This window comes from Zootoca vivipara, chromosome 6, assembly GCF_963506605.1.
Source record: "Zootoca vivipara chromosome 6, rZooViv1.1, whole genome shotgun sequence".
Classification (NCBI taxonomy): Eukaryota; Metazoa; Chordata; class Lepidosauria; order Squamata; family Lacertidae; genus Zootoca; species Zootoca vivipara.
This window is the reverse complement of record NC_083281.1, coordinates 26649786-26668722: the sequence shown is the minus strand read 5'-3', so window position 1 is coordinate 26668722 and position 18937 is coordinate 26649786. Positions and strand designations below refer to the sequence as shown.

Below are 18937 nucleotides of genomic sequence, written 5' to 3'. Positions count from 1 at the left end.
CAAGATCAGAGTCAAACTGTTGGAAGGTTGCAGTGCCTGCTGTGGCTCGAGAGGCCTATATGGGAGAGACATGTTTTGTTGCAGCTGGGACAAATGAGAGCGTCCAGTTTTGCTGCTGCAGATGCACCATGGTGTTTATTCTCTCTGTGTTCCTCCCAGTGGTCATTCCTCCTTTGGTCACTACTGTAGGTACACCAGCTGACTGTCTGTCTCCAGGCATTGTGGGGTTGATGTTGATGTTTCCAGCCTTCATGTTGCATTTTCAGACATCTTTGTAACAAAGAGTTGGTCCACTGGTGGGCCTGCTGCCTGAAACCACCTCCCCGTAGAGCACCCATCTTGACATCATGACATCCATCTTGTCATTCAGGTCTGGGGCCTCGTGACATGCTTGGAACCATTGCTGTGCCTGAAACATTCAAGTTTGCTTGTGACTTCTTTGAAAACATAAATAAACCCACAAACCACAATACATCTAACAACGGCAGATTTCTATAAGATAAACTATTTTAGTCTTTTGCATTACCCGTTTCCTTGAGGGTCTGGAAGTGTTTGGATTCATATATCATTTGCAAAAGTGTGGGTTTGATAGATTCAGCTCCAAAGGAGACCTGATTGGCATCGGTCACCCAACCCTACCTTCCACATATGTTTTGCCACCCCCTACACTCCAAGGAGTCCCTTTCCCCAAATGTGCTTAGAATCTGCCCTTAGACCCTTGCACCAAACAATGGAAGGTCAAAAGAGGGTGGGTGTTATGATGGGGGGGGCTTTAAGGACAGCCTGTTGCTCAGGTCCTTGACATCTTACATTTCCCACTCATGTGTTCAGGTCAAACACTTGTAGTGGGCTGTTTCTTCTTATATATGTGGCATGAGTTCATTTTTTAACCAGGGAAGAGAGAAAAAGCATCCATCATTTCTGTGTCTCCACTGAGACCTAGTGTGGTAGAGTGGTCAGTATTGGATTAGGACCTAAAAGACCAAGGTTCAAATCCCCACTCAGCCATCAAGCTCTCACTGGTTGGGCTTTGGCCACTTGCTGCTTCTCAGCCTAACCTACCTCATAGGGTTGTTGTGGGGATTAAATGGAGAGGGTGAAAACCATGTACGCCACTTTGAGCTCTTTGGAAGTGAAGGTGTGATATAAATGCAAGCAACAAGAAGAGCAACTTTGCATAGTTTTCACCTCAATGGTCGGGTTACAGTGCGGAGAAATAAGGCTGGACTCATTTGAATCTAGAGGCATCATTGCTTCTAAAAAGTAGATTAGGAACTCTGTGGGTGGCACCCTCTGCGTGCAGCTGAAATTGGATTCCTCCTCCGCCTCTTTTCTCCATCCAAGAGTTTGTTTCCCGGTTTTGAAACCAAGAAGTAAATCCCCTTGTGTTACTTGAAGAGACAGGTCAGTTTCCTGCTGCTGCTGCGCCTATTGGGCTCCTTCTGTCAAATGATCACGAGTGATTCTCCTGTACCAGGCAGGCTGCTTTCCTCTCTCCTTCAGGGTGTGGGAGCCGAGCAAAGCCTTTCGACTCCTGCAAGGGCAGGAGGTGGCTGGATCCACCGTGGAAGAAACCCTCGTCCATCTGTGGAGAGAGAGGCAGAGCAAAGTCTGAGCTTGTAGAGGAGGTGAGGAATAAAAACACAATTATTTATTGCTGATGGTTTCGATAGGGACTTTTGGAGAGTTCAGGGGGGCGCTTCAATATGAATCACAGTGCTAAGCAGTGAAGAAGTCTTGTGGCGCATTAAAGACAAGCAGGTTTATTGTGGCAAAATCTTTCATGGGCTAGAGTCTCTCTCCCCTACCCACGAGGCATGGAAATGTGATCCATGGCTGGCTTTCTGCCAAAGTAGATGATATGTTAACTTATCTGAATTAAAGTTCTCCGGTATTTGTTATTTAAATATCAGCCATAAAGTAATTTGTGTGTAAGAAAAACAGAACAGGGAGATGTGGAGTCAGTATCAGGACTTTTATGCACATGGAGGGTTGAGTTAAAATTAAAATCTACCCTTCTCCCACAAGCATCATTTTTCCTTAGAAAGCGAGATCAGATGCCCACAGCTGCCAAGTTATCCCTTTCTTAAAGGGATTTTCCCTTATGCTGAATAGGCTTCCTCGTGAGAAAAGGGAAAACTTGGCAGCTATGGATGCCTGAAGTTGGTATTGTATGTGCGTATGGTCTATCTATCATCTATCTATCTATCTATCTATCTATCTATCTATCTATCTATCTATCTATCATCTATCTATCTCTTATTTATAGCACAGAGCTATAAATAAAAAATGGATAGCGTGAAACAATGGTTAGAATACTTGGCTAAGACTTGGGAGACTCAGGCTGAAATCCCCATTTTGTCATGAAGACCACTGTGGTCTAGCCTCCATTCCCTCTCCTAATCTTCCTCTGAGGATTGTTGTGTGTCCAGAATGTCCTTGGAGGAAGGGTAGGGTCAAAACTCCATAAGCAAACACTGGGCTCCAAAAGTCTGTAACAAAATTTCTTGGAATTCATGGCTTCAAGACCCCACAGCTTGCATCCTAATTTATCTATGTTGATACCTGCCCACTGAAGGAAAGCCTCCGTGCATCTAACTAAATGGGTTCTAATCCACAAAGGTTCTGCTGCAAGAATTCTGTCAGCCTTTTAAGATGTGCTAAGACTCTTTGCACCGAGCTGAAATCGACACACCTCTGGAATAACTTTGCCCCTCACATCCTTCCATACAACAATCTTGTAAAGTAGGTCAATGTTCTTATACCCATGTTGCAGAAGGAAGTGCTGATCCTGGATCTATGAAAGGAGGGAACAGCTTCCCTAAGTCCACCGAATAGGGATGGTCAAATCTGTCACTCTCAGCTGAGTTTCTTATTTTTGCATTCCTAAATTCAGCTCTCCACATTTCCGCACCAGTTTGTATTTTTTTTTTAATTCTCATGAAAATTCAGCAGCATTTTAGTGTGAATTTTTCCTAATATGCACATCTTGGTCTGTAATTTTGCCTAAGACACACACTTTTGCAAAGCAATTTCCTTTGATAAGATGCAGTTTTCTATGCTATGTCCACTAATATGTACATGTTTTGTGCATATTCCTTGGCTAGAGACATGCACTGTAAAATTCAAAGAATTTCGAAGGAGGCTGTTTTGGTTTGTATAGGATTTCAAAAGTTGTGGTTTTACCTATAAATGTGAACTACATCAAATTCTCGCCACATTCTTACCATCTAGTGATTTCATGGCAGTGTCAAGATTCGAATGGTGTACTCCCCAGGTCGTTGCAACCCTTTCTTAGGAATAAACCAAATTTGAACTCAACAATACTTACTTCTAAGTAGGCATGTCTAGGATTATATTGCCAGTTACAACTGGTGCTGCACTGAAATCTGTCCCACCCCGACCATGGAACACACTTCCATTCTTCTTACTCACTTTAGAATTTCTCGACAGTGAAAATTTCAGACAGTGCTGAACTTTGAGCTTATTTTATCATTCCAAGGTGGCTACAGGCTGAGAGTGTTTTGTTCTTCCCAATAAACATTTCTCAGGAACTCTGCAGCCACCCTGACTGCTGGGGCTGCCAGATCTGAAGGGAAGGGAAGAGTTAGCTCACATGCCCCAGCCATCTTAAAACCAATCTGACAAAAAATTTGTACCCCATCCATGAGAATTGCACCAATATTTTCTTTTCCTGCTTCGTAACTTTTAAATGCATGGAGAATTGTAAGGGGAAAGAGTGAAAAATTCAGCACAGTGCTAGATATAACACTCCCCAAACCAAGGGCACGAAACAATGAAATTGTATTTATATTCCCTGGGACACAGACAGAGCGTGTGTGAAATCCATATAATTTTTGATGGCAACTTTCTTGAGTGAATAAAGATCTAAGGATTATTGGACTCAGAGGGTCAAACAGATCAGACCTCCCATTTTGTGGCTGTGCTTCCTAACTCTGAAGCAGCCACAGAAAGGGTTGTGAGGGTTTGTTTTGAATGGGGCAGCAATATTGGAGAAGAATGTATTTAGTTTAAGCTTTCCACCCAGTGCCATTTTTAAAATACATTTTAAATTGGTTTTTACAAGAACAAATAATAATGAAAAAGATTATTATTATTTTTAAAAAACATATCCATATATGAGATTCTCTGAATCTTGCGACTTCCCCCCGTCCCCTGCATGGGTCCTTAAAATAATTTTCCTAAAACTATGTATGATTACATTCTCCACAGTTTTCATCTCTCTGAATTTTCCATATTTCTTTACAAGTCATTTTAAAGTCCAGCTAACATTTTTATTTGTTTACAATGGTCTCCTAAGTAAGTTATGAATTTTCCCCATTCTTTTAAAAAGTCATTATCTTCTTGATTCCTGAGTCTCCCAGTAAGTTTTGCCATTTCAGCAAAGTCCACCCAGTGCCATCTTCGAGATCTAAACTGCTTCCCAACTCCTTCCCAAACCTGATGCAAAAATACTGGCATCCCAACAACTGTGTGGGTTATGTTTCTTGTCTGTGGCAAGGTGAATAGAGGTTTGAGTGATTCTATCAGGAAAGTGCAGGGGGACTGGAGGAAGAAACACTTATCTCCCAGCTCCTCTGCCCTGATAAAAATTATAGCCCACTCCCCTTTGTAGGGGAGGGGGAGTTGGGAAATCACCAATCTCCTGTGCAGTTTCTGTTTTGGCCCTCAAGACCAGACTTGGAGAGGCTTTGATGAAAAGATTCTGCTCTGCATCCAATGAATTGCTGAAGCAAAGCACCATGAACAGAGGCTGATCAGCTGGTTGTCAGGACTTGCAAAGGGCTGGGCCAGGGCCAGCCTACCCATGAAACAAGGGGAGGCTACCACCTCGGGTAGCAGATCTCCAAGGAATGCATCTCCTGCTGCTTCTGCCCTGGCAGTGACAGCTGTGCCATGCTCCTTGGAAGCCGAATCTGACCGCCACCACCCATGCCACCTCTACAGAGGCCTCTTGGCAAATTAGAGGCACTGTTCATCTCCTCTCTCCCTTGTTCCCAGTTTAGATCTCCACTCACCCACTCCTTCTTCCCTGGTGGCAGGCATGGAAAAGGGATGCCATTTTGTGGTTCACCTCAGGTGCCAAAATGTCTTGGGCCAGACCTGGGCTGTGCACAGGACTGATCAGCTGATTGGTGTGCCTAATCAGCTTTGTAGGCCAAGTGGGGGGTGCTTGGTGGGTCAACAACTTGGAGCTTTCCTGACCCTGCCCTCGGTACTTTCCATCACTACCCCATACATTATTTTCTGGTGCATGAAGAAGTATCATAGAATTGTAGAGTTGGAACGGGTGATGAGGGTCATCTAGTGCAACCCCCTGCAATTCAAGAATCTTTTGCCCAACGTTGGGCTTGAACCCATGGGATTAAGAGTCTCATGCTCTACCAACTGAGCTATGCAAAGCCAGACCTTTATTATTAATAATAATAACAGTTATTAAATGAGTTATGCAACTCATTAGCAAGCTTAAAATCATGGAGCCACCTGGAATGAACAAAGACATAGGATTCTTATCTCATTATACATGATCAAGCTTTCCTTAGCACCTCAGCCCTTGCTCCCCCCCCCCCGCAAGACCAATTGCAGTTATTAACAGTCGTTAACAGTCATCAGCAGTTACAGGTAGGTAGCCGTGTTGGTCTGAGTCGAAGCAAAAAAAAAAATTCCTTCAGTAGCACCTTAAAGACCAACTAAGTTTTTATTTTGGTATGAGCTTTCATGTGCATGCACACTTCTTCAGATACATGCACATGTGTGCATGCACACGGAAGCTCATACCAAAATAAAAACTTAGTTGGTCTTTAAGGTGTTACTGAAGTCATCAACAGGTTTACCACTCCTATCAGCCCATCACCCATTCCCATCACCCCCACCCCCCACCCTCTGAATATACATAAGGGTCTGACTGCTTCTGTTTCAGTGTATCTGAAGAAGTGTGCATGCACACGAAAGCTCATACCAAAATAAAAACTTAGTTGGTCTTTAAGGTGCTACTGAAGGAATTTTTTTATTTTGTTTCGACTCAGACCAACACGGCTACCTACCTGTAACAGTTATTAAAGTTTGAATTCATTATGTTCTACACATAGTTGTTCAACGACATCTGGAGGGCTACCAGATCTCCCATGGCATCAGGGCAATATCTGCTTGGTATGCCTTCCCCGCTCCCGAGGGGCTACCCTTCTTGTCCACACCCTCTGGACCCAATCATTGCTGTTGCCCAGCAGCAGTAGATAAGAAAAGGAGAAGATCTGCTGCTCCTTCAATTTGCTCTTGCCCCTGGATGGCAGGTGAACAAACAGCCACAGCAGAGAGAATTATAATGAGAAAGAATAAGGCTCTGGAGGTCAGCAGTGGGGGGGGGAGGGTTCCTGTTGCCATGTCACTCTGCATGAAGGGTGACCAGGTGATAAGAGTATAGGACCCCCCACCCTTTTCATAGTCATGTAGAAGAAGGAATTTTAGCAAATGCCTTTTGACAGGAAACTCTCCTCCCTAATTTTCTATTTGCTGGGGTATTGAATGTGCTATACCCTGTATGACACAGGGTGGACACATTTTGGCTGCTGTTGGTGGAGAGCCACTTGTGGCAGCCATAACATTTCCTAAGAGCTTGGCCTCACTCATCTCCTCGACAACAGGCTTTGCAGGAGCTCAGTGACAGAAAGAGAGGGCTTTATTGCTGTAGGATATCATTAGAGTCCAGACCTTGAGGCATGGGGTTAATCTCTCACTTCAGAAAGACTCTTGGGAGCTATGAAAGTAATATTTACTTGTGTATTTCTAAAAATATTTCTACACCGCTATTCAAGAAATAAAAAATAAGTATCAGAGCAGTTTACACCAGTGATGCATAAAACTGCATCATAAAAACCATATAAACATTTAATAACCAGAGATGACTTAAATATTGTGGGTTCTTAGTATTCTAATTTGCCTACATAAGCCTGGTGGAGAAGGCTGAAACAGAAGGTGAAGATGGTCTCAGTGGAGCGGGAATCAGAGAATTGTAGAGTTGGTAGGGACCCAAGGGTCATCTAGTCCAACCCCCTGCAATGCAGGAATCTCAGCTAAGCATCCACAACAGATGGCCATCCAACCTCTGCTTAAAACCCTCCAATAAACAAGAGACCACCACCTTCAGAGGGAGTCTGTTCCACTGTCGATTGGCTCTTGATGCCAGAAAGTTCTTCCTGGTGTTTAGTCGGAATCTCCTTTCTTGTAACTTGAATCCATTTGTTTGATTCCTAGCCTCCGGAACAGGAGAAAACTAGCTTGCTCCATCTTCCATGTGATAGCCCTTTAGATATCTGAAGATGGCTATCATATCTCCTCTCAGTTTCTTCTTCTCCAGGCTAAACAAACCCAGCTCATTCAACTGCTCCTCATAAAGCTTGGCTTCCAGACCCTTGATCATCTTGGTCGCCCTCCTTTGCGGCCATTCCAGCTTGTCAACATCCTTCTTAAATTGTAGTGCTCAGATAGAAGGGTTCAGGTGGTCCTTGAAGTACCCTGGACCAAAGTTGTTTGAGCCTGGCTTGGGAGCAGATGGGCAGTCAGTGCAGATGCTTTAATGATGGTGTCACATGTTCTTGGCCAGATGCCCCCAACAGCAGTATGTACCAGCTGGAGCTTCCAAACCAGCCCTGCATTTTGATGTTTCCAAGTGTCTCCTGAGCTCGGAGTAAAGTGAAACTCGCCTTTCCCTTCTTTGAGTTCAGTGTATGTGTTAGAGAACTTGGGGAAATGAAAAAGGACCAGGTCTGCTGGTCTCTCTTCTCCAGCATAAGCAAGGGACTCCTCATCTCCTCTGTGTGATAAATAGAGTTGAAGGAAGGGAGTCTCCCATTCCATGATGGACATCCAAGGGCAGGCTGTCCCCAGAGAGTTATGGTTGCTTCTGAGGGACCAGAGGAACTGTTAATCACTGCATAGGCCAGGGGTTGGAAATCTTTTCTGCCCAAAGGGCCACCTTCCCTTCTGGGTCACTTTCCAAGGGCAACATGCCAGTAGGGACGGTGCCAAGGCTAATGTGGATGGAGCAACAAATGCCCAATTTACCTTTGTACAGTAGGCTTGCTTCTATACGCTCATCCATCCCTCTTTATCCTCCACCCAGGAAAGGACACATTCCAGCTAGGCAAAAACACTCAAGAAGGGTGCCAAGCAGGGCAGGTGAAGGTCATGGCTAAGCACCCTGGCATAATCAGAGGTCATTGTCAAGTTTCTGTCCCTCAAGGTGGCTGGTTTGATTGCCTGGTTCGAGGGCTAATTTCTACAGGCATGTTCAGCACTTTCTGACTTCCATGGCAACTAGATTTGGAAAGGAACACCTCCTTTTTCGTCATTCCCTTTTGCAAACGCTGGATACCAAATACTTTCTGAGTGGGTGTATACTCAACAAAATACCTGATATTTAACAAGCATTTGCCATCCAATTATTTATCTGTAGCAGTCAGGGTTTGAGGCACGTAGCGATCCCCTTGTGACAGTTACACAACAGCTCACAGTAATTCTTGGGCTCACTTAACTTTTTTATTTACAGTGGAGGCTTATTCAGAAGCAAGGCCCCCTCTGTTTAATGGGGCTCCTCCCACCTACCAAAGTGAGGGTGCATAGCAAGAGTCACCAACCTTTTGGGGTCCATGGGCCCATCTGCAAACTGGAGAAATTGCCATGCCCCCACCACAAGCACCAAGTGATAAAGGCCATATCTGCACCATACATTTAAAGCATCATCATACCACTGTCATGGCGTCCCCCAAAGAATCCTAGGAAGTCTCATTTGCAAAGGGTGCTGAGAGTTGTTTGTTGTTGTTGTTTAGTCGTTTAGTCGTGTCTGACTCTTCGTGACTGATCACTAGTGGGAAAACCATAGCTTTAACTATACGGACCTTTGTCGGCAAGGTGATGTCTCTGGTTTTTAAGATGCTGTCTAGGTTTGTCATTGCTTTTCTCCCAAGAAGCAGGCGTCTTTTAATTTCATGACTGCTGTCACCATCTGCAGTGATCAAGGAGCCCAAGAAAGTAAAATCTCTCACTGCCTCAATTTCTTCCCCTTCTATTTTCCAGGAGGTTAGGAGACCCCTATTCCACTCCCAGAGCTACAATTCCCAGAGTTCCCTGGGAAGAGGGGTTGATTGTTCAAGCCCTCTAGGAATTGTAGCTAGGGGAGAGGTCTCTTAGCAACTCACCCCACCATTTAAAAATGACAGTTCCCATGGTTCTTTAGGAGAACCAAGGATTGTTTAAAGTGTCAGGATACTACTTTGAATGCGTAGTGCAGGTGGGGGCCTGGGGCATCAAGGGACGCAGCCAAATTCTCCATCTCCCTCCCATTTTTGCAGCTGTCACAGTCAGTTCTACTCTGTCCCCATGCATATTGCAGTCAACAGAGAGGTCCTTTCCCGGTAGCATTTACCCCAGGATGCTGCGAGGCTTATTTTGCATGTTCAAAACCACCATTCAACAGGTGTGTGTTGTTTTCTGCATGGAGAGGCATATCTGAAGCGAGAGAAGGTGGAAGAAGAGCTGCCACATATCCAAACTTGTCATCCAGTTCGGACCTATCATTTGCATGCTCCCCAGACAAAATATCTAAATGTACAAACCAAGTGCATGGCATTATCTCATGTGCCATTTGTATCATTTTTGCCGTGCTTCTTTTATTTATTTATTTATTTTGCTTTCCCTCATCCTGCTCTTCTGCCTTTAACAGCAGCCCAACACACATGAAATTCAACAGGTGAAGCATTTGTATTGTGCTCTCTCTCTCTCACACACACACCCCTTCATCCTGGTAAACAAGGGGCTTTATCAGAATTCAACAACGTGTTCCGGTTGTGCAAAATAATTCAAAAAGGGTATAGACCAGGGCTTGTGAGAGGTCCGCCTAAGGATATAGAAACCTCAAGGGTCTCCAGATATAGGGACCTCAAGGATCATATACAGTGGTACCTCTGTTTATGAACACAATTGGTTCCGGAAGTCTGTTCATAAACTGAAGCGTTCATAAACTGAAGCGAACGTTCCCATTGAAGGTAATGGAAAGTGGATTAATCTGTTCCAGATGGTCCGCGGAGTACTTAAACTGAAGCGTTCATAAACTGAAGCGAACTTTCCCATTGAAAGTAATGGAAAGTGGATTAATCCGTTCCAGATGGGTCCGCGGAGTACTCAACCTGAAGCGTACTTAACCCGAAGCATGGGTGTAATTGGTTCCGGAAGTCTGTTCATAAACTGAAGCGTTCATAAACTGAAGCAAACTTTCCCACTGAAAGTAATGGAAAGTGAATTAATCCGTTCCAGATGGGTCCGTGGCGTTCGTAAACTGAAAATTCGTAAACCGAGGTGTTCGTAAACTGAGGTTCCATTGTAAATTCCTCCTCCTTGCTTTAATTAAAAGCTTAGTAAGTGATAGGACGGTGCTGAGGCTCAAATCCCAAACCAAATAGGGCAGGCATCCCCAAACTGCAGCCCTCCAGATGTTTTGGCCTACAACTCCCATGATCCCTAGCTAATAGGACCAGTGGTCAGAGATTATGGGAATTGTAGTCCAGACCATCTGGAGGGCCGAAGTTTGGGGATGCCTGAAATAGGGCAATATTGGAAGGGATTTTGGGGTCAGTCAAGTTGGGCTGGGGCAGCCACAAATTGCTGCATGTCAAACTGGATAGCCCTGAGTGGTCCAGGGCTGCCCGGGGGGACACACAAGGTGGAGAAACCTGCAAAAATGCCAAGGCTTACCTGACCACTGGATGCATCTTCTTGGGAGAAGACAGGCACCTGCTACCAGCGGCCTCTCCTTCCTGCTTGATGCTCCATCCCTGAAGCAGCACCCTTCAACCTCCACACATCAGATGCTGAGCAGCGGTTTCCCTGAGTGAAAGTCGCTTGCAAAACAGCACCCTACAAAACCGACCCCCCCCAAACATGCTCTCTGTTGGGGTGGAGGTGGGGAGATGCAGCCTCTCAACCCCCACTCCCAGCTATACGTTTAATAAGGGATTTAGAAAACCTCTTATTCCACATTAGCCCCACCTCAAACTAATTTGGGACTGGATTTGAAGCAAGTGGTCTCTGGGTTGGCCCAATGGGATGGGAGATTGAGGTGAGGGAGGGAATGCAGAGTCCTACAAAATGATATGAAAAAACCATGCTGGAGACTCCACCAAAAGATGGGGGGGCACCCAGAAAGGCAGTTTCTTTTTCTTTTGAAATAATTTTTATTTATAAAATTATAACAATACACACCCACATTTAAAGATTCCTCCGAATCTCTGGACTTCCCACCTCCCCCTCGGTGGGTCCTATTGTTAACCTTTTCTACTGTATATTTTTCAATAGTCCATATTTTATATAACTCCATCTCCCTAACACTTATATATTACAAGTGCTATTGCAATCCTGCTAATGTTTTCATATGTTTGCAGTGGTCTCCAAGATAAATTATATTATATTTTTAAATTATATTTTTCCCCCATTCTTTGTTAAAGCTTTGGTCTTCTTGGTTCCTGAGTCTTCCAGTCAGTTTTGCCACTTTGGCATCATCCAACAGTTTAATTTGCCTTTCTTCTATGGTGGGGCCTTTATCTTCTTTCCATCTCTGGGCTAATAGCATCTGTGTGACTGTCATCAGGTACATAAAAACTATTTTCTGCTCTCTTGGAATATTATCACCTTCAATTCATAATAAAAAAGCCTCTGGTTGTTGTTGTTTTCAAAAAACAAAAGCTATTTTAAACATTTTTTCCAACTCATTGTATATCATTTCCCAGAATGCTTTTGTTACCTTACAATACTACCACGTATGATAATAGTTGCCTCCCCCTTTTTTTTTACATTTCCAGCAGATATTTGTACTTGTCTTATACATTTTTGCTAACTTAATAGGAGTTAGATGGCATCGGTACATCATTTCCATATAGTTTTCTTTCAGCGTACAGCACGCCAAAAATTTTAAATCAGTTTTCGACAACCTTCCGGAAAGGCAGTTTCTGTCACAAATTGTGGCTCTTTCTTCATCATCTGCATCTTGAGCAGCAGGTGAAAATGAAACAGGCTGATTGGGAAGCGAGAGGCTCTGCCAAGGTTCTCAAAACAAGCGAGGGGACGTTTTTATTCATGAACAATTTTACAAGCCGGGACTCTAGCTGGGTATTGTACAAAGGCGTTCTATTCCCGGTGTGTTTACATTCAGGCTCCTAGCTTTTCACCTTCCCCCAAGGGATTGTATTGACTTCCCGTCCCACGATTTATCTCTCCGAGACACTAATGGATAAATAATTCCCCTCACTTGGGAGGCGATCCCTCCTCCTTCACCCACACACTGTTTAGACTGGAGACAAGCAAGCTGCTGCTGTAGCAGAGAGGTGTGTTGGGAGAAGCTCGAGGGGGAGATGGGAAGCCATGTTGGCTGAGGGGACACAGACGCAGAAGGGCCAAAGGTCTAAGTTTCCACAGTCCCTCACAGGGCCAGCCAGGCCTTTTGGTGTATGTCTGCCAATTTAAAAGCTTGCACTGGCTACCCATATAATTTAAAAGCTTGCACCAGTTGCCAGACCAGTGTTTGTCCCGGCGTTTACTCCAGTTCAGGGTTTGAGCACCCACTACTGTATCAGCTTTTACTTGCCACACCCATGCCAGGCAAGGAATGTAGTTCAGGACTTTTGCAGTGCCTCAAAACAGGCTCATTAAAAGAAAATTCATGTCACCTCTCTCAGGTTTCGTCATAACAGGACACCTTTATGATGGATGCATTCCTGGGTGGTGTTTAGTGGCGACCGCAAGCTTGTTTGCAAAGCTCTTTGGCAATCCAATCTTTGCTCATATGGGGACGGTGTTCCCATTGGTGCTTTCTTCTGGGAGTACGCAGGGGCACGCATACCCCTAAACATTTTGTGAATCTAACGGGAGAAGAAACTATTTTTTTAATATAAAAATGAGTTTCTTCTCTAGCACGGTGAACCGTCAGTTCCATTGCTACCCCCAATGGCGGCCTCATTTCCTGTCATGGTGTTTCCTGAGTCTCAGACGGAAGCGAGCGTTTAATGTGTGAAGTAGCAGTTGGAATCTAGCACGGTTTCGTTGTTACCGCCTCCGATGGCAGCTTCACTTCCGTTCCCAGCGTTTTTCTTGAGTCAAAATGAGAGTACCCCAAACATTTTTTAAAAAAGAAAACAAGCACTGGTTCCCACTAAAATCAGGAATAAGATCTCCTACCTGCTTGATGCTTATAAAAAGATATTGTAAAATTGGAAAAGGTTGAGAAAAGCAGTGTAGAAGGGGGGAGAGGTGTCATGCATTGGTTGGACGCAGAGGAATAATGGGAGGAACCGGTCGTGTGGCAGGGGTGGGACCTGAGAGGGTTTCTTTTTAGGCAGGATCCTAAGTCATTTAAACTTGGCCATTTGAGGTGGCAACCCTGTGATGAACATGACTTTCAATGATTGTTTTCTCTGTTTAAGGTTCAAGCAGAGCAGCAGCAGTAGGAGCCTCACCCCTGAATGGGTTTTGGATGTGGTGTAACTTTGCCTTGCTTTACAACCATCTATTTGTGCAAAGGATTGTTCTCTTAGTCTACCAAGAAGTGTGTCTTTTGAGTTGTCTTCCTGTCCTGGAGCTCCCTGTTATTCAAACTGCGTTCTCAGCCCCTTTCCTTGCTCTCTTCCCGCTCCCTCTTCAGCCTCGCTCTATCTGAGCAGGAAGTGGAGCTAAATAAATACAGTTAAATAAATATACAGGTCAGCTAAATAAACCCTATAACATAGGGAATTCTGCTGGTGGGCAGAAGCTGAGGCAGTCAATCCGTCTCTGGACTGAGCTGGAGGCTCACACAACTGAGTGCTTCTCCGCATGAAAATAAGAATAAATCCTGAATATAGAAAGGTAGCTTGCTGGAGATAAGTAATCCTGACCCAGCAGGTTCTTCTTATATTCTTATGGCCTGCAAGGAAAGATGGGTTGGGGGGGAATTTGATTCATATTGCATTTATACGTGAACCTGTTTGATTTCAGAAGCGATATGGAAACTGAGATTCAGACATCCTTCAAAATCCATATTTCTCTGCATCTTTAAGTCTAGGGAGGAAATGCTTGAAAAACATGCATATTGGTAAAAATATGGACATTAGGCAAAATTGCATACAAATATATTTATGTCAGGTGACATTTGAACTGAAATCCTGTTGAATTTTCAGGAGGACTTTAAAAATAATAATAATTAATGTGGAAATGTGGAGACTTGAATGTGAGGTGAGGCTGGAAAAAATGAAATGGACATATATGCCTGTTGCTGATTAGTCATTTAGTCATGTCCGACTCTTTGTGACCCCATGGACCAGAGCACACCAGGCACTCCTGTCTTCCACTGCCTCCCGCAGTTCGGTCAAACTCATGTTGGTAGCTTCAAGAACACTGTCCAACCATCTCACCCTCTGTCACCCCCTTCTCCTTGTGCCCTCCATCTTTCCCAACATCAGGGTCTTTTCCAGGGAGTCTTCTCTTCTCATGAGGTGGCCTCATAGTATTGGGGCCTCAGCTTCAGGATCTGTCCTTCCAGTGAGCACTCATGGCTGATTTCCTTCAGAATGGATAGGTTTGATCTTCTTGCAGTCCATGGGACTCTCAAGGGTCTCCTCCAGAACTATACAGTGGTACCTCAGGTTAAGTACTTAATTGGTTCTGGAAGTCCGTACTTAACCTGAAGCGTACTTAACCTGAAGTGAACTTTTCCATTGAAAGTAATGGAAAGTTGATTAATCTGTTCCAGACAGGTCCGTGGAGTACTTAACTTGAAAGTACTCAACCTGAAGCATACTTAACTCGTGGTATGACTGTAATTCAAAAGCATCAATTCTTCGGTGATCAGCCTTCTTTATGGTCCAAAATTAAGAAGATGGGGGGGGGGGAGAGAGATTTCCCAGAGTTGTTGAGCTTTTTTGGGGGGAGAATTGCCCACCTGAACAATGCTTCCTATCGCATACAATGCAAAAGAACCAAACACCAGACCGGGTATCCGCTGCAACAGCCAATCAAAAAAAGCCCTGGACACAGCCAACAATCACTTCAATACTGCAATACTGCCTATGATAATCTCCAGCTCCCAGTAGCAACTAATCCCCTATCCCGCCCCCCTGCACTACCCGTGTAAAAGATGAGCCAAATTTTTCAATGTTAACGGAAAAAATCCTCGTCTTATACACTGAAAAGTTCAGTACTCTCATTTGGCTATGTGTAGTTTAGAAGCATAGACACCATCCTGGTACCTAACTGACGGATTTGCTTGTGCCTCTGTACAACTGTTGCTTGCTTAACTTCTTTTCCAGTGGATTTATTGTTTTGCATATAGATACTGTGATATGAAGACCACAAATGGCTAGTCCCACTATTCTGCTGTTTTCTTATTAGAGTTATGCAAACATTTCCCGTCTGGGGGAATAATGGAATACTTTGCTAACCTGTGAGCAATTCCCTATTTCACTTCATACCTGATGCAAATAAATTCTGAAAATATATATATATTAGATATCAGTTATGCCTGCTATATTTCCCCTCTGAGGCAGAAGGAGTTGGAGGCCATCAGTGGAGGAGATGAACTGCCCACCTCGCCCTGGTCCAGAGTGGCCTTCATTCGCTGCTCCCAGTTAAGCTGCTGTTTGCCCATCTCTCGCCAGCAGAGAGAAGCCTGAACCATCTCTGTGTGAGTGACTGACCGAGGGAGTTGGGGCTATATTGCTTCCTGGGCTGACTCAAGCTGAGGTGAACTGCCGGTGGTGAACCCAAAGGGTGAGAAGAAAGGGGCATGCACTATTGGGGAATCACCTCCTTAAACATTCGGAGGCCATTATTATTTTTATTCTTATTTTATTAGTTATTGAATATATATACCACCCTATACCCAGAGGTCTCAGGGCAGTTCAAGGATTAAAATCTGGTATTGGTATTGGTTGTGCTTGTTCGCTTTGTTTCTCCTTTCTTCTCCTACGGTGATGGTTTTAGCTTAATTATAAATTTGCAGTCAGGTTACTTAATATTGTTGAATTTCCAAGAAGGAGGGGAAGATGTGTCTGGGACAGGACCAGCCGGGGGAGTTGCAGTGGTTTATTTCTCCTCCTTTCCAAATCAGTTGGCAGTTTTTGATTTAAAAGTCCTCATTAAAATTCTGGCTATTTTTTTTTTATTACTGTATGCATTTATATGCACATTCTCCAGTAATCTATGCCTATTATACTCATTCCTTGGTTGAGGAAATGCACTGCAAAATTCAGAGATGTGCAAATTTTGGAGGATAGCTTCCTTTCAGTTCACCATTCCATGAGATCTCCATCAAATTCATCCTCCTGATGTGGCCCCCTAGATGTTGCATTTGTTATTTTATTCATTGCATTTATATCCCACCTTTCATTCCAAGGACCTCCATTGGTGAGCATGGTTCTCCCCATTCTTATTTAATCCCCTGGGATTATTTAATCCTCTGGGGGGGCCACAGGTTCTCCAGCCCTGGTTGAGAGTGAGATAAATTGAGGATAGTATCCATGCATACTTAAAGCAAAGCCTTTATTTATTTTGCAGGTACTGAAAGGATGTCGTTATACAACGCCATGGTTCTTGCTGTCTACATCTTTGCCTTCCTGGCTGGCCTCCCTGCCAACCTCCTGGCCTTCTACACATTCCAAGCCAAGGTGCGCGAGAAGGCAACCCCCATAGAAATCCTCTTGTTCAACTTGACTGTGTCTGATGTCATCCTCCTCCTCTTTCTGCCCTTCAAGATGGTGGAGGCCGCTTCGGACATGACGTGGCAACTCCCCATGTTCCTTTGCCCTCTCACCAACTTCTGTTACTACAGCAGCATCTACATCAGCACCCTCTTCCTCATGGCGATCAGCGTGGAGCGCTACCTGGGCGTTGCCTATCCTATCAGGTACAAGTTGAACCGGAGGCCAATGTATGCGGTGTTTGCCAGCATCTTGTTCTGGTTCCTCGCCTGCTCCCACTGCAGTATCGTCTACATTGTGGAAGTTGCGGTGCCAGGCCATAATAACGAGACCAACCCCAACTCTGCCAACGCCTCCAAATGTTATGAGAATTTCTCCCCCAACCAGCTCCACATCCTCCTCCCTGTCCGCCTGGAGCTCTGCATCACCCTCTTCTTCCTCCCTTTCCTCATCACCCTTTTCTGCTATGTCAACTTAGTCCGCATCCTAGCCTCCTTGCCTAACATCCACGCCCGCAGGAAGCAACGGGCTGTGGGGCTCGCTGTGGCCACTTTGCTCAACTTTGCCGTCTGCTTTGCTCCCTACAACATCTCCCACATTGTGGGCTTCATCCAGAATGAGAGCCCTTCCTGGAGGGTTTATGCTTTGCTCCTTAGCACCCTCAACGCTTCCATGGACCCAGCAATCTTCTACTTCTCCTCCACTGCCATCCAACAAAACTTTGCCAAATGTTTTTCCGGCCTGGGACGCAAATTCCATGCCATCATGCCATGGTGTTATCAGTTTTGCAGGTTCTGCTGTGACATTGAGATGGACAACAGTGGGGTTGATAAATCTTCTATTTCTAACCTGGGGGAGTTGCCTTCTGAAAGGATCATGAGTGGCAGGTAGCCTGCTTTGACCATACTTTGTGACTTGCAGTGAAAGAGGATGTCCATGTGGAGAAATGAAGGACTTTCTTTCCTGAGCCTCTCAGCAGACTTTTGCAAATTCCACAGAGTTTCAGCCTCTAATACATCTGGAAGGTCAGAATGGAGTTTCTCCACAGATTACTGAAAGGCTTATTTCAAGCTATGGTTGGCCTATGTATTGTGCTTCAGAGGACTAAATGAAGCATTTTGGCTTCCCTACGGGGTAAAGATGTGTGGTCAACACCACAGAAGGAACCTTCTGTTGGTTCATGAATCCCGCCACCTCCCAGTTTCTAGAGAAGGAGCTGAGAGAGAAACTACCTCTTCAGAACTCACCCTTTCGACAGGCGAACCTTAGTTCTGGTGGCCAATGGTGGCCCACACTGCCTCTGCCTAGCCCTTGGGACTACACAGGCCACACCCATCACTGGTCTTGCTCTACTCCCTCCTATAGCAATTTCATGTGGCTGGAATGTGTGATAATACCTTGTTTCCCTGGCTGGAGGATGGAGAAGGACTGATTTCTTTTAAACCATTGTGAATGTTGTGTTTTAAATGGTCGTGACCCACCCTGGGGGAAAGATACATAATAAATCTAATATTTAATGATAATGTGTGACTGGCCATACCCATCTTTGCCACACCTGCCACTGGCACATAGCCTCCAGAGCGCTGCCCAACAGGAAATGTGGCCCTCAGTCTGAGAAATGTGCCCATCTTTCAACCGTGAGCTTGTCTATTTGCTACAAAAGCAATATTGGCTCCCATTTCACAGCTGACATCTTGTGCTTTGGCCTTCCTCTGCTACTGCTGCTTGTGGTACTGAAGCTAAGACCTTGCACAGGCCTTCTCAAGATCTGAACTCTGGACTATAAGTGAGGTGTGTGTGTTGTGTGCACGTGTGTGCATGCGTAACTTCCCCTTCTCAGGGTAACTGCTCACATTTTGTTTTCCAAGAATGCTCTGAATGAACGAATGAACGAACGAACGAACGAACGAACGAACCTGGCACATCTCTATGGCTGTGCTTGTGAACTGTCCCTGTGCTTCAAAAGCAATTTGGCCTCCGGCATCGAGGGCTGCTTTTCAAGCAAAACACCCACAGTCGCTTTAGCCTCATGAAACTAGTCACACAATCCTTTGTATCCTGATTATAACTTCTGCCTCTAGTCCCTTTGCTCAACTTGCTGGTATCTGCAGATACAGTTGCTCATTCCATTTAGGGGGCGATCCTATGACAAGATTCACTAGAATGAGAAGCTTGGGATGTGGTGGAGCCAATTCCCAGCT

General features: G+C 44.7%; 1 protein-coding gene across 1 annotated transcript; it reads left to right on the top strand.

Annotated features, from left to right (window-relative positions):
- The first annotated feature begins 1503 nt into the window (after positions 1-1503).
- On the top strand, positions 1504-17789 carry LOC118087048 (free fatty acid receptor 2-like). Its single transcript, XM_035119317.2, has 2 exons — positions 1504-1628; positions 16594-17789. The coding sequence occupies exon 2, from the start codon at positions 16605-16607 to the stop codon at positions 17625-17627; it is 1023 nt and encodes a 340-aa protein (XP_034975208.2). The 5' UTR covers positions 1504-1628; positions 16594-16604; the 3' UTR covers positions 17628-17789.
- Positions 17790-18937: the final 1148 nt, after the last annotated feature.